Source organism: Podarcis liolepis (assembly GCF_965112155.1).
Source record: "Podarcis liolepis genome assembly, chromosome: 7".
Classification (NCBI taxonomy): domain Eukaryota; kingdom Metazoa; phylum Chordata; class Lepidosauria; order Squamata; family Lacertidae; genus Podarcis; species Podarcis liolepis.
Genome location: NC_139561.1, coordinates 61,255,643 through 61,271,017, shown reverse-complemented (window position 1 = coordinate 61,271,017; position 15,375 = coordinate 61,255,643). Strand labels below are relative to the sequence as shown.

The following is a 15,375-nucleotide window of genomic DNA, read 5'->3' as shown; positions in this document are numbered from 1 at the left end:
GGCTATAATAGGCAACAGTGTAGGGGCAGCCCCAAGACTGAGCCAAAGTCAGCCCCCAAGACGACCAACACCCCACCCACCTTACCACACCACCTGATTGGGGGGGTGCGTGAGCCGCCCACACACACACATTGGAACTCCCCACAAAGGTGTGTCTGGCACCTTCATTATACAGCTTTGGGGGGGGGAGATTTATATACTGCCCTTTATCGGCAGATCTCAGGGCAGTTCACAAGATAAAAATACAAGTAAATAGTTAAAACAGAAACAACAAAACAATAATCCACAAACACTTTTAAAAGGCTGTAGAATATTAATCAGCCAAAGGCCTGGTTGAAGAAGAACATTTTTTGCCTGGCATCTTAAAAATATATTTGTGCATTCCACAAATGGGGAGCCATTGCAGAAAAGGTCCTTTCTCATGTTGCCACCCTCTGGACTTCATGTGGAGGAGGCACATGAAGAAGGGCCTCAGATAATGAACACAGAATCTGGGTCAGTTTATATGGGGAGAGGCAGTTCTGAGCAAATGCTGGAGACTCACCCCTTTACCCTGGCCCTTGACACCTGAGATTTACGGTACATTGTTGGGACAGATTTTCCATTCCGTACACACCAAATGGGCAACAGGTTTTGCAAATGTAGTCTGATTGTATCTTATGCGCATTTAACTTAACGCAGTTTCAACCATAGGAGTTTGGCAGGTGGCTGGGCAAAATTTTGCATGTTAAATGCGGGTAAGGCAGAGAGCTTAAAAGCTCTTTCCATGCCAGGTTTTCCTGGAGCAGAAAGGGCTTTTAAGCTCTCTGCCTTGCTTGAGGGGCATGGCCCACTCAGCCTGCCAGCTCTGGAAGGCTAGGGCCACTAGTGTGGGGGCAGTTCCATAGGAATTGTTGGAGCATACATGTTTTCATGTCTACATGGTACTCTTGGAACCGAACACCCTCGTAAGATGTAGTCGCACTGTAGCGTCCCCATTCTGCACTGCTGAAATGCCATCTCTTGGGTTTCCTGCTTGTCACCTCCCCCTCTTGTCCTACCTGAAAAGTCAAGAGACTTTTCTTTGCAGGAAAGAGAAGGAAACGTCAAGAGGGCTTCCGCACATAGCAACACCAGCAAGCTGCACCCGCAGGCTGCAGCACCAGCCCTAATTAACTCCCTTGCCCTTCAGATGTGACAAGAGGCTTTCCAAGCTCTCCCCTGCTTAGCCATCAGAAGCGGTGCCAGGTTTCCGCCTCCCTTCTCCCCTCTTCTCCTTTTTATTATTATTAGGCACAAGTCAAGTATTGCTGATAACAATCTGTCAATTACACAAAGCAGGGCTATTTGCCACTCCTGATGATAGCCTCCCATCTGGTCACAGTGGGCGAGGGCTGCCACAGACGGCCCACACAGGGCCTGTGCTCATGTCCAGGCAGGAGGGAGGGGGAGAGGGCTGGATGGAGGCTGCTTCCCTCGCCCCGCAGACAGTCCCGTTATTGGCCCAGCAGATGCTTCGTGCCACAGGAAAACAAATGGCCATGAATAAAAAGCAAACATGCTAATTGGCCTTAATATCACCAATAATCTCCCTGGACAGAAAAAGAGGGAGTGTGGGGAGAGAGGAGCTGCCACCACAGCTCCTGCTGGAGTTCAGGCGGCCCCTGTGGAAATGCTCCCAGGGATCAGGCCCACCAATAGCTTGGGCCTCCTTGCACCCACCTGGGCTTAAAGAAATTGCACAGGGAATGCAACGCAAGATACCTGATGAACGGAGGTCATCTGAGGCACATCTGCATCCTGAATAAAAGAAGCTAAAAAAGGTAAAGGAAAAAGGACAGTTAAGTCCAGTTGCGAATGACTCTGGGGTTGTGGCGCTCATCTCGCTTTACTGGCCAAGGGAGCCGATGTTTGTCCTCAGACAGTTTTTCCGGGTCATGTGGGTCATGTGGCTAGCATGACTAAACCGCTTCTGGTGAAACCAGAGCAGCACACCATTTACCTTCCTGCTGGAGTGGTACCTATTTATCTACTTGCACTTTTGGACATGCTTTCAAACTGTTAGGTTGGCAGGAGCTGGGACTGAGCAACCAGAGCTCACCCCGTCACAGGGATTCGAACTGCCACCAAAATCTCAGCTGGCCAAGCACATTATTTGCATGCAAAAGGTGACTGGGAGAGACCCCTGCCTGATGTTCTGGAGGGTCGCTGCCAATTAATGTAGACAATACTGTGCTGGACCAATGGTCTGATTAAGGGAAAGGGGCGTAGCTCAGTTGTAGATCATTTGCTTTGCAGATTCAGTCTCTGGCATCTCCAGGGAGGGCCAAGAATGTCCACTGCCTGAAACCCTGGATAGCTGATGCCAGTTTGTATCAGGCAGCTTCCTGTGTTTACCTGATGTGGTCCTGTTGGCAGGCAGCTGGGGAGGGGAGCATTTTAGCAATTTTCAGAACTTGCCATTGCTCCTCTCAGAATATCCCTCATTAGCTTCTGTGGAAGTGAAGAAATATGGCTGCAACCTCCCCTATATCATCCCATAGACATGAATGGCAGCCAGAGACACCTACACACAAAATGAATCTCCCCTCCCATGGTGCCTTGCAACACACCGGTGTCCTCTCCAGACTCACCCCCCTGACAGAATGATGGTCATCTTACTAGCCAATTACAACTATGGCTGCCTCCGGGCCCTCACTATTCTGTGACAGGGATCCAAGAGCACACCACAACTTTAGGTTCATGCAGTTGAAGTGTGTTAAAGCATTCTGTTGCCTTAGCACAAAACAACAACAACAACTGAAGTTCGGCAAGTGGTGAAGAAAGGCATTGAAAAATGCAGAATGGACGAATCAGTAACCCAAAGAAGGGCAATCACCGTGCAAGTACTGTAAATCAGGATGAATGCTCATTGTCATAAACAAACCAGAATGAATGCTCAATAAAGGCCGGACATGGTCTAACCACCACGTAAGCTTTGTGCAAGCAAATCAGGATGAATGTTGAACAAACAGGTCATCTGGAAGGGCGACATGTCTGGAAGGCTTTTAGCAGCGTAATTGGGAGTCCATCATCACCTCCTTTAGGACTTGGTCACTGGTGCGATTTATCAACAATTCTCTCTTCCCTTCCCTCCCAAGCTATCAAAACCTGGGCATTATCCTCTCAGCACACAGGCATACCACCACCACCACCCCCGAAGCCAAAGGTCCACCAGCCTCTCTGTTTGGGACCTTTCTTGCTTCCCCTGCTGCTGCTGCTTCTGCCGCACTGATCGCCTTGACACTTATTGGCTCCATAAAATGGGTCCAAATTTACTAACTTTCCCTGCACACTCTATAATCCGTGCCCTGCCGCCTTCATCGCTGAAAGCATTCATTCCGCTGCATGCAAGCACCATTTTAAAAAATAAAATAAAAATTCCACCAGGGGAAAAAAACAATCCCCTACCAGCTACAGAGGAAGAAATTTATTCTTCCTTAAAACAAACCTGCTTCTTTACTGCCACCATAGTCCTAGGAAACAGGATCCATGGTCTAACACGACAGCAATACAATGATGTCCTCCACACACACCCACACCCCGTACACACACAATTAGCAACAGAACATAAGAAGAGCCTCCAAAGGCTGATTTAGTCTAGCATCCTGTTCTTGCAATGGCAAACTAGGTGCCCTGATGAGAAGCCCACAAGCAAGACATGAGCAAAACAGCCACACCCTCCAACTGGTATTTGGAGGCATACTGCCTCCCACAGTGGGGACAGAGCAGAGCCAATGGGAGGAACAAACCAAGATAATGTACCAATGACAGGGCGACACTAACCCCAGCTTCTCCTCCAATCAGATTGCAATGGGGAGTCACGTGACCCCACACTGTTCCAGATGACACAACCCCTTCAGACCAAGCAGATGCCACCAAGCAAAGGGATCATGTAACCCTTGCAGCATTTATACTCTAGGCACATTGCAACCAAGCGACAGGAATCTGCACCAAGACCTAATGGGGAGTGGGTTGTGTGACTCCTTTTCCTCACTGCTTATGTGACCTTTATTGCTTTGTTTGATTATTTAATATGTATATAGGCCACCTCTCTGCCCCAAGGCCCCCCAAGGCTGTTAACAGATAAAATTACAACCAGCAATTAAATTACTATGAAAAAAACCCAAAACATTCACAGTGAAAACATACCAGTAAAAAAAACCAAAGAATTTACAGGTAACCACAAGCCTCAAAAGCAACACCCTCACCGAAAGTCCAGCAAAATGGTGCAGATCTTGACTGGGGTGGAATCTGTTAATCTCAGTCCTCTCAGTTTCTATTTTTTCCTATTTTAGATCTCGTTTCCCACATTTTGACAGCAATCTGCAGATTTTGTTTTGCTTTTAATCCTCATGAAAATTCATCAGCATTTTGGTGTGCAAAATCTTCCCTAATAAACACATTTTTGCATGCTGTTTTGACTCATGTACACACTTGTGCATGCAATTTATCCTAGTATAATACATTTTGATATGTTATTTTTACTAACAGTTTCATTTTTAGGCACACATTTACCTAAACATTGGTTGGTTGGAGAACTGCACTGCAAAATTCATATATGTGCAAATTTCAAAGGATAGCTGTGTTTTGGTTCCCACATTCTTCTGGAGAGTGCAGATTTGATAAAACTGGTTTCATGTGTGAACTGAATCAGATTTCTCCCCTATCTCTAGCTGTGATGGTCCAATAGAAATTCTGAAGCATAGGGAGCCTTGACCAAACCTCCAGGGGGACAGCATTCCATTGCTTGGGTACTGCTACCCTATGGAAGGCTGGTCCATTAGGGTGAGTGGGGAACTGCCCCACAACCTCAGCCAGGCCCCACCTGCCTGCCTTCTAATTTACAACCAGTCCAGAGAGTGGCAGTGACTGGGTGAGCTTAGTCTTACTGTTTACCTCAAAGAATACATCAGGCAAAGAGGATGAGCAATGAACTAGAATTAGCTGGCTCCACCTGTCGTTGGCTCTGACTCTGCCCATCATTCAGTCTGGCTTCACCTACTATGGCCTCCTTGCCTTCCACCATACCAGTCCAAATGGGCATCAACCATCACAGCACAACACCAAAGGCCTTATCCCCTCTTGCCTGTCCTTGATAGAACCTGGCGACTATGTGAAGCCTGAAGTTCCGCTTCTGATTGGCTGAATAGAATCAAATCCAGAACATCAAAGTGTTACTTTGTGGTGCATCTGCCTTCCAAAGAACTGACCACCCATCACAGACCCCGGCACTGTTCCTCTTTCCATGAGCTATTGATTCCCCTCCACCCCATAAAACCAAGCTGAAGATCATACATATTTCTCTCCTCTCCCTAATCATCCTTGCATAAGGCAATTCCCTCTGGCATACCAGTTGCCATGGTGACCTGATGGTTTCCTACGATCTTCATTCTAACCTCCTCAGCAGAGTTGTCTCCAAGGCCGGTGTGGCACATGCCTGAATTGGAGGGGGGGCTGTGAATTGATTCGTTTCCCAAAGAGCCAGCCAGCATGGCACGAGGGGAGGGGGTGCCTCCACAGGCCCATGTTTTAGTGCCACAGAAGGCATATTGGCCCTGCAGGGGGTTTTGGAAGATTCTCTCGCATAGTAAGAAAGGAGCTCTGCGTGCCAGCGAGCTGCACCCGGGCAGCGGAGAAATTGCATGACATCTGTGAGCCACAGTGACAAATGGGCCAGAAGAGATGCCAGCGAGATAGACACACACAGCCCGCAGAAAAGACAGCTGGGAACCATCAAAGCCCAGAACTGCGAATTAAAGATGCGAGAGGTGCCAGCTCCGGCCATGGTGTGAGTCCAGCATGCCCACAGTCCTGACTCTGACAGCAGCCAGAGCAAAGTGACTGAGTGGAGTTTTCCATCCTCTGTCAATCATCCCCAGATTCCCAAAAACCACTATTCTGAGCACATTCTCATGCTGTATATTTCACCCACATGCTCAGATGCACTCATGAGTCCTGGAGGGAACCGTCTAGAGGGCACAATCGGGACCAATTTATGCAACCAACAGAACTGGGGAGATTTGACAGAGGGTGGGGGAGAAGGGTAGTTAAAGCTTTTCCTGTTATTGTTTCAGGTTGAACTACTCTGGGAAGCTGTCACAATTTTGCCTAATATACAAATCTTTGCAAAGCATTTTTTCCTATTATAATGCAGTTTTGTGTGTTGTTTTCACTAATACTTGCATTTACATTGCACACTTCACCGTCATATAAGTATTTTTGTGCACAATATTTGGCTGGAGAATTGCACTGCAAAATTCAGAGTAGTGCGAATTCTGAAGGATGGCTGTTTTTTCCTGTTCTCGTATCTTTTTGGAAAGTGCCACTTAGGCAAGTTTGTCTTTAAATGAAAACCAAGTCAAATTTCTCCTCCATCCCTACTGCTATCACATTACCCATAAATAAGTCATGCTTTGGCTTACCATTACCACTGAACTCATGAATCACAAGCATTAAGCCAAGAACAAGCCTTGGATACAGTTCATGGTTTGTAGGGCTTGAGACAAACCATAAGCCTGAGTTTGGACATAATGCTAAGCCAAACCATGGTTTAGCTCTGGATGGTGCAGTAGAAGCAGGACCAAAGAAAAAATAAAGCTGCCACAATATTTACTGAGGGCACCTGCATCCTTGCATGTTCACATTTGGCCATGGTTCGGCTTGGAGTTATGTCCAAACTGGGCTGAAGAGTCAATAGGTTTTCTGCAAAATGGAACCTTAAGGGATAACCATTTTATTATGGTGAAACAAACTTCCACAAACTACAGTCCACTTCATCAGATACATGATGAATCAGGTTTTCTGCAACTCTGTTAGAGCTGAAAAACTGAATGCTTAAAATAACGAAGCTCTGTATTTATATAGCACCGTAGAGTGCTGAATGAGCTTCCCATAATTATGTCAGGGAGCCTTACTGCAAAGTAATCAGTACAATAGGCAAGTCGACATTATGGTCTCCATATTTCATGTTGGGAAAGGCAAGGACATCATGGTGTTTTCAGGCAGTGTTGCACCCAGGAAGGCTGCAGAATGCAGATCAGCTGTGAGATGATTTGTAGAATGAAAAAAGGACACCCACATCCACTTGGAAGCTGCCAGTGAAAGAGATGAGGCACTCCAAGTCTGGTAGCTGTTTCCCTAGCAAAACATAAGACAATGAGACCTACAGTCTGGGGCTCCATCCAGGACTCTTTCTCCTGCCTGCCACTTTCCTTGAATCTACTCAATACAAGTCCAGTTTTGCATAATCTCAAATTTCTGCAAGACTGATAGTACGGACAGGCAAATCTGACAATTTTAGTTAATACTGCTACTAAAACTAATGTTAATACTAATAATAATTTATTATTTGTACCCCACCCATCTGACTGGGTTTTCCCAGCCACTCTGGGTGTCTTCCAGAATATATAAAAACATAATAAAACATTAAACATTAACAAGATTACCTATACAGGGCTGCCTTCAGATGTCCTCTAAAGGTTATATAGTCACTCATCTCCTTGACATTTGATGAGGGGGGGTGTTCCACAGGGTGAGCTCCACTACTGAGAAGGCCCTCTGCCTGATTTTCTTACTTTTCTATATCTGTTTGTGATTATTATTATTATTTTTTAAAAAGTATTCATCCATATTTTTCCCTAATACATACCTTATTGCAAATAACTTTTCCTAATATTTTTCACGAATATGTGTGTTTTTATGCACACTTTACCCTAGTATATGAATCTGTGCACACATTATTTGGAAAGAGAACTACACTGCAAAATCAAGAGATCTGTGAGTTCTGAAAGATGACTGAGTTTCAGGCTGTGCATTGTTTAAGAAAGAGAGTGCAGTGGTACCTCGGGTTACAGACGCTTCAGGTTACAAACTCCGCTAACCCAGAAATAGTGCTTCAGGTTAAGAACTTTGCTTCAGGATAAGAACAGAAATCATGCTCCGGCAGCACGGCAGCAGCAGGAGGCCCCATTAGCTAAAGTGGTGCTTCAGGTTAAGAACAGTTTCAGGTTAAGAATGGACCTCCGGAACGAAATAAGTACTTAACCCGAGGTACCACTGTACTAGGCAGGTTTGCTTTCGAATCTGTGCAGAACTGAATCTTTCCCCTATCCTTAGCCAAGACACCTTCCTTGAAACTCAGCTCTTACATGATGCCCAGCCCCAGCCTGGCTCTTTTTCATCCACCTCTCTTCCCCACCCCCTGCCACCGCCCCACAACTGCAGTCGAGGACAAGTCCAATTCCCTCTGGCCCAGTGTCTGATGACTCTGCAAATAAAATAATGTATAAAAAAACACATTACCCCTGCGACTTTCCAGCTACACTAACGTTTTACGTCCAGGTGCCTCAGGGTTTTAATTGAATGTCAAACATAATTTGAGGAAGGTAACGGAGAGTTCAAGCTACTGCCCTTCGAAAGCAATAGCGGCTCTGGCGATTGCAAATTTATCCACATGCTTGCCGCAGCAGAAGGCTGGGAGATTACTCTCCCCACACTCCACCCCACCCCGAAGATTTCTCCTCGCTGACACTCGGCCCCAGCAGCTCAGCAGAGAAGGCAGAACTCCACGCTGAGCTTTGGGGTTGAGCAGCTGAGATGAGCGAAGTATGTCTCCCCCACCACAGAAACATGTTACTTGTGTTCTCTGCAGCCTGCCAAACAGCTTTTCAGGAGGCTGAGGAGAGTGCGAGTCACTGTAATGAATTTGGTGGCAAGTCAGGTGAGTGAGGGCAGGTCAGAGGGCAGGGGGGCAACCTGCAAAGGTCACAGGGCACTCCTACACAGGCCACATTCAGCCCAACTCTGTTGTAAAGATCCCCGGGTTCATGTGATGTGATGTGATGTACTTTGAACACTCAACAGCACAACATAAAGGCCTCAAATAATAATTGTTGTGTTTTTTTCAAAAAAATTCAAATCAGCTAACAACTATCAGTCAAAAGCATGTTGGAAACTAAGGGAAGTGGCAAAACCACAGCCACGCAGCTGCAACAAGTCACAAGCAGCCACCAGTTTATGCAATCAAAGAGTATGGATAAAAAGTAGGTGCTTATTGGGTCCGGCAAGCTTCCCTGGGGCTGGCACTCTGTACCAGATACACCACCATGTAAAGGAAGGCGTGTCAAGGAAGAAGAGGAGGAGGAGCCACTTTCTTCAAGGTAAAAAATGACTGTCAGTTATCTCTTCATGGGATTCTTCACTAAAAGGTCTCAGGGCACGTCACAACCATATAAAAATACAGTAATTAGAAGCAGTTTAAAAGAAATAATGCCCCCATTTCTCAAAACACACGTTTCAAAATGTATTTTGCTATGTTTTATGAGTCAGGGGCTGTGTTGAAGCATATAGGAAGAGCAGAAAACCAGTGGGCAGCTAAGTTCTGATTGTCAGTTTAGTCCGGGAGATAAGGATCATATTGGTTTGTATTAGAATCTGCAAAGATCAAATTCCCTCCCAGAAAGGAAGGGAAGTCATTTGAGAGACCCCACCTTGAGGGGGCTGGCACACTTAGGCCAGTGTGCAAGAGAGGGCTCCAGATCAGGCGGGGTGGGGTGTGGAGCTGGAGGGACAACCTTTTCCCAAGGGAATCACTTCACAGGCGGTCGTCCGCTGGACCAGAGAGAAAAGGTTTCATTCCACTTTCAAAAAAGGCAAAAGATTTATACGATCTGAAGAGAAACCAGAGTATAAGGTTTCATTCCACTTTCAGCTTGCGCTACCGTCTAACAAGCAAATGGCCTCATTCAGCCTGGTTAATAGTCTGCTCGGGCTGAATTGCAGCTCCTTTATATTCCGGCTTGGAATAACAGGCACCTGGGCCATCATAGTCATGGGTAATTTGCCACGGGAAAAGGGGTCATTTTCCCTGCAAATTGTTTTCTATGTCTCTGCCGAGGCAGAGTGACAACAGGGCCTCCTCACACACTTCTGCCTCCTCACCAGCTCAGGGAGTGGAAGGTCAGCGGGGGAGAAGCAAGAGCGGCTCAGCTGGGGCAAAAGACTCGCTTAAGAAGCGGCACCTTCCAGCTCGGAAGATATGAGCACTAGAGAGAGACGTTGCCCTCCTTCTCTCATAAGGTGTTAATTCAGGACCACAAAACACATCCGTAACACACAAAAATGAGATATATCTTTCTGACACAGGACATAGTTAACTAATGGCACTGAAGTAGAGGTGGGGAAGTTTTTCCAATCTGAGGGCCACACACCATTGTGAGAACTTTCTGGGGAGGGGGCACATGCTAGTGGTGGGTGGGGCCAAAGGTACCTACAGATCCAGCCTCCAATACTCATGGAGCTGTCAAGAAAACACCCTTCAGCTCCTTCAGAAGAGGGATTCAAGCCGTATTTACTTCTTTGGCACAGGAGCTCCCTGCTTGCCCTTATCCCATTCACACAACACACAAATATAGGATATTTGCACAAGTAACAGGTCAAATGTTTAGCCCTTCCATAGGTGTGTGCACAGGATTTGCTGGGTGTGCCCTGGCACATCCTGTTCCAAAAACAATGGATTGTGGCAAGGAGAAGAGGGTATGGACCAGGGAAGAGGTGGCTAGTGAGAGAGGAAGGCAAAAGGCACCAGGGGGAGAGAAGCAGCCAGAGAGTTAATGGCAGAATAAAAAGCCTGGAGTGGATCTGGAGTGGATCTGCAGCTTCTGCCTGTGTCCATTTCTGGAAGAAGTGGTGCGGTGATCGGCTCTAGCAGTAGCGGCAGTAAGGGAAAAGGAGGGGCTGCTGTTTCTGGAGCCAATCACGCCACCATCACTTCCAGAGATGGACACAGGCAGAAGCTGCAGGTCCATTCCAGTGTTTTTCCTTTGCCTGTATCTGTCTCATGGCTGTCTCCATGTGAGGTCCACTATCACATTTTGTGGAGAGAGATGGGTGGGGATGTGGAGCTGCTTTTGTAGTGCATAAGCAAGGAGGAGGAGGAGGAGGAGGAGGAGGAGGAGGAGGAGGAGGAGGAGGAGATACCATCCTGGCCCTCCAGATCTGCCCTGCCTCTGGTCAGCTTGGCACTGGTCTTTTTCTCTGGAGGAAAAATCTCGTTTTGACTTTTTGACCACTTATGTTGTGGTTGTTTTGTTAGCCTTTTGCCTTTTTACCTTTACCGTTTATTATTTTGTCCTTTTTTGAAATAATTTTTTAAAAAATATTCCCTGGATGTGCAACCCAACAAAATGTGCTGTGCATGTCTGTCAGCCCTTCCATAGTCTCCATACTTCAGTGTCCACACTTTCTTTTACACAATGCATCACATGGCATGGTATAATAAAAAAAAGACTTGAATGGTTGACTGGTCAAATATTGTTATATTTTGCTCAAGTATTTTTTAAGTAAATAGCATTATCACCAAACCCATTGCAAGGGGTAAATTCTTTTGCAAAATATGTCCCAATCCCATTTCAGCTCATCCCTGACACCAGTCATTAGTAGAACCAGTGAGTGATTCAAAATTATTTGAAGCACTCTGAACATACAAAGGGCAGAGACTTCCACAAGCGACCCTTTCTGTGACGTTTACTGCAGGACCCATTTCCCCAATGCCTGAACCCCGTACCATGCATCCACACTCACCGTATTTAATCTCCGGAGAGTATACATCATTCGCATTCCCAGAATGCAATTCGGTCACACAGCAATCACTGCTGCTGCTGCTGCTTGTCGACGGTGGTGTCAGAGCATTGGAGAGTGTCTGGTTGGATTGGGGAGGAGCCGGGAGGGTCTGGGGGGTCTGGCAGGTGCAGCCGGTTTGTGAGAGGCCACAGGATTGGCTGGTGCCCAGGCGAAGGCACTCTTCGAGCCAGCGGCACAAGATGCTGCAGGTGAACTGGCTGGAGTTGTTGTTGTTGATCAGGAGGACTTCCACAAAGCGGAACTCCACGGCCTCAGGGGGCAGGAGCCGGGTGGCCGCTTCAGGCTCCTCCGCCAGGCACAGCTGCACAAAGTTCTTGTCGAAGTGGAAAAAGGTGAAGGGGCCCCCTCCCTGGCACAGCTCCAACCTGACCTCCCCTCCGTCTTCCTCCTCTTCCTCCCGGGTTGAGGCTGTCACTTCTGGCTGGCTGCAGGTGTCGTTGGAGAGGTAATGGTCCAGTGGCAGCACCATGGGCGAGTAGTGGGTGCAGACCTGCTCCTCCCGGTTGAACCTGAGGTACAAGGAGTACTTGGTGGGGTCGGGGTTCTCCAGGGTCCACGAGCAGCCAGTGGAAACGGTGGGGAAGAGGTCCTTCAGTGAGAAGGAGCCGTAGAGAACCCCGGAGGCCAAGGCGGAGCAGGCGCTGGGAGCTGGGTCAAAGCCCCGGGACAGCCACAGGAGACACGATATCACAGACAGTAAGAGTGGTCCAGCAGGGTTCATCCTATGACATTTGCCCTTAAAAGAATAAAAAGAAAAGTTTAACTGGGGGAAGAGTCTTAACCCTGGAATCTATTTTCAAAGTTGCAAGTCTAGGGTTGTTCAAATCTGACTATTTTGGTTTCTTCCGCTTAGCAATTTTCCAGTTCATTTCTCCACATTTTCATACCAGTTTGCAGATTGTCTTTTTTAATGTTCTTCTGGAAATTTGGCAGCATTTTGCTGCTGATTTCTCCTAATACACTGGTACCTCAGGTAACATACACTTCAGGTTACAGACTCCGCTAACCCAGAAATAGTACCTCAAGTTAAGAACTTTGCTTCAGGATGAGAACAGAAATTGTGCTCCAGCGGTGCAGCGGCAGCAGGAGGCCCCATTAGCTAAAGTGGTGCTTCAGGTTAAGAACAGTTTCAGGTTAAGAACGGACCTCCGGAATGATTTAAGTACTTAACCCGAGGTACCACTGTATACATGCCCTTCTTTGTAGTTTGGCCTTATATACACATTTTTGCAAATGAAATTTCACTTATATAATGCATTTGTGGTATGTTATTTTCACATGCATTTTAATGCACACTTGCATATGCAATTTCATACACATTGAGTGGCTAGAGCAGTGTTCCCCAACCTTGGGCCTCCAGCTGTTTTTGGACTACAACTCCCATCATCCCTTGCTAGCAATACCAGTAGTCAAGGATGATGGGAATTGTAGTCCAAAAACAGCTGGAGGCCCAAGGTTGGGGAACACTGGGCTAGAGAACCACATTGAAAAATTCAAAAAAAGCATGAATTTTGAAGGGTTGCTATGTTTCAGAGAATTTGAATTAGACAGGGTTGCCCATAAATTTGCAGTGAATGGAATTTATCTCCCACCCCAAGGCCTGCAACCCAGCCCTGAAACACAGGAAGCTGAAGGTGCAAAAGGGGGCTAGAGCTGAAAAATAATGGTCAGGGGTGGGCTGTGCTTTCTGCTAACCCTGGAACCACAGCAACTGGCAGGCTGTCCTTAGAGGGGGGAAATCCCAACTCTGGAGAAAGGCTGTGGCTTTGGGGCAAGCTGGAGCCTCGCTGTCTGAAATGTAACAATGGACAGAATTGTCAATTTTGGTTCTTCTTGGCTTGCCATTTTACCAAGCTTAGGTTCAGGTTGCCCAATATGTACATCTGTTTGCAATTTTCATTTTTAAAATTCTGCACAAAAATGTGGACATGCTTTGCATGCATTCCTTCCCGCATACATATTTTTGTACACAACTATTGCACAATACTTATAATTATTATTAATTGATTCCTAGGCCACTTAATGCCCAGACGGTTTCTAAGCAGTTTAACAAGACATAAATACTGATTGCACAACATTGTTAAAATACAGAAGAATTGAAAACACAGCATATTTAAAACAATAGAATATACCCATTAAGATATTACTATAAAACTGATCATTATTAAAATGTGTGATAAAACAGCCCCATTAAAGCAACACATAGGGGCACTGTGGCTATTGGCACTTTTTCTGTTTGTTTGAGGGGTGTGCATTTTGAAGGGCAGTGGTGTTTTGCTTTGTGTTTTGGCTTGGGAAGTGCAAATAAGGCATAATTGCATTAAATGTGAACAAAATGAATTCTCCCCATCCCTCCAGGAATGCAAGGAGCAGGTAGAAAGACCTGAATGTGCCAGCAAGAGCAGGGTCCCCCCCCCCACTCCATCCCTGCCATATTCAGATATCCAACTCTGTCTCCCTCTGTGTAAAGTCTTGCTGGGCCTAAAATAACAGCATCTTTAGTTCATCATTATTATTAATGGAAAAAACTCTAAGCATGTGCAAATTGTATTTTGCTCACAGCTGAGTAACAGAAACCAAACGTCTGCCTCCTTCAAGCCCCATCCCCCAAACACACACACAAATGTATTTTGGAACCACATTTCACACTCACCCCCCCCATGTATTTTTACACTGCAAAAAACGGTAAATGCACCCCACCCTCTGAGATGGCTGCCTGTTGTTTCTCTGTACAAGCCTCTTTCTCAGCTTGCCTCTTTCTGGTCAGGAAATATGACTTTTGCAGAGACAGCAAGGAATTTGTCCCTGGATGCTTTGAATTGGGGGGGGGGGGGCTGCCTATGACTAATTGTTGAGCTATCATAGGGTTGCCATATTTGAAAAAGTGAAAATTCCGGACCCAAAAGTTGTTGAGCTGCTTAAGGGGGCTGAATATCGGCTATGTCCAGAAAATTCCAGATATATGACAACCCTAATATTATCACATAATGATACGTTATGTGGTACTGCCCTTCTGAGGACTGTGCCACTTCAGAAAGCAAGTGAGAGACAGCATGACTGCATACTCTCCACGGAAGGGGTGAGGGGTACTCAGAAAACTAACATGGCAAAAACAACATGAGGCTAGCTTCTTTCTCCCTGATTTCCTTTAGGGAATGTTTGACTGGGGGAGGGGGAGAATGACACACATGAAATGCTCCACATCCACCTCCATCTTCAAGAGGTACAATCCCAGGAGGTACAATCCCACAGGATATTTTCTTCTAGCTGTGGATCAACCCAATTCCTTGCTAGAGTTTCCTTCTTTGTGGTTAAAGGAAGTACAACTTTGCTACCTGCCCAGATGGGTATCACAGCAATCACCTCCTTCCTTGCCACTGCTCCAGCATCAATACTGAAGCATGAAGGAGGTCAGTGTGATCTGAAAAGCATGCAAGCCTAGGCTTCTAAACACCAGTTAGCCAAACTGCAGAGACCATAACATAATTTCTCACGGTTTGGGGAGTGTCGTCTCTTCTGTACAGAGGAACAACCCATTTACACTCACCCTCTAGAATTCTCTTCTCTTCTCTCCCCACCCCCCCCCCCTTGCCGCATTTTCGTTTTAATCTACAAAGCCGTTAAGTGCGAACAAGCTGGCCACGGGTAAGTGCTGTTTATAGAGTCATAAAGAGCCAGACCTCAGCCTCATAAACCCTGCAGGATGTGGAGTCG

The 15,375-nt window shown here is 46.4% G+C and overlaps 1 protein-coding gene across 10 annotated transcripts in view; it reads right to left on the bottom strand.

Annotated features, from left to right (window-relative positions):
• The window catches only part of ADGRB2 (adhesion G protein-coupled receptor B2), a 160,342-nt gene that overhangs the window by 102,699 nt on the left and 42,268 nt on the right, over positions 1–15,375 (bottom strand). For all 10 annotated transcript variants that reach the window (XM_083511561.1, XM_083511562.1, XM_083511559.1 and 7 more), the window contains exon 2: positions 11,602–12,397. In XM_083511561.1, coding sequence (XP_083367687.1) covers positions 11,602–12,382 — 781 coding nt within the window. In that variant the 5' untranslated portion in view covers positions 12,383–12,397. The remainder of the gene's footprint in view (positions 1–11,601; positions 12,398–15,375) is intronic.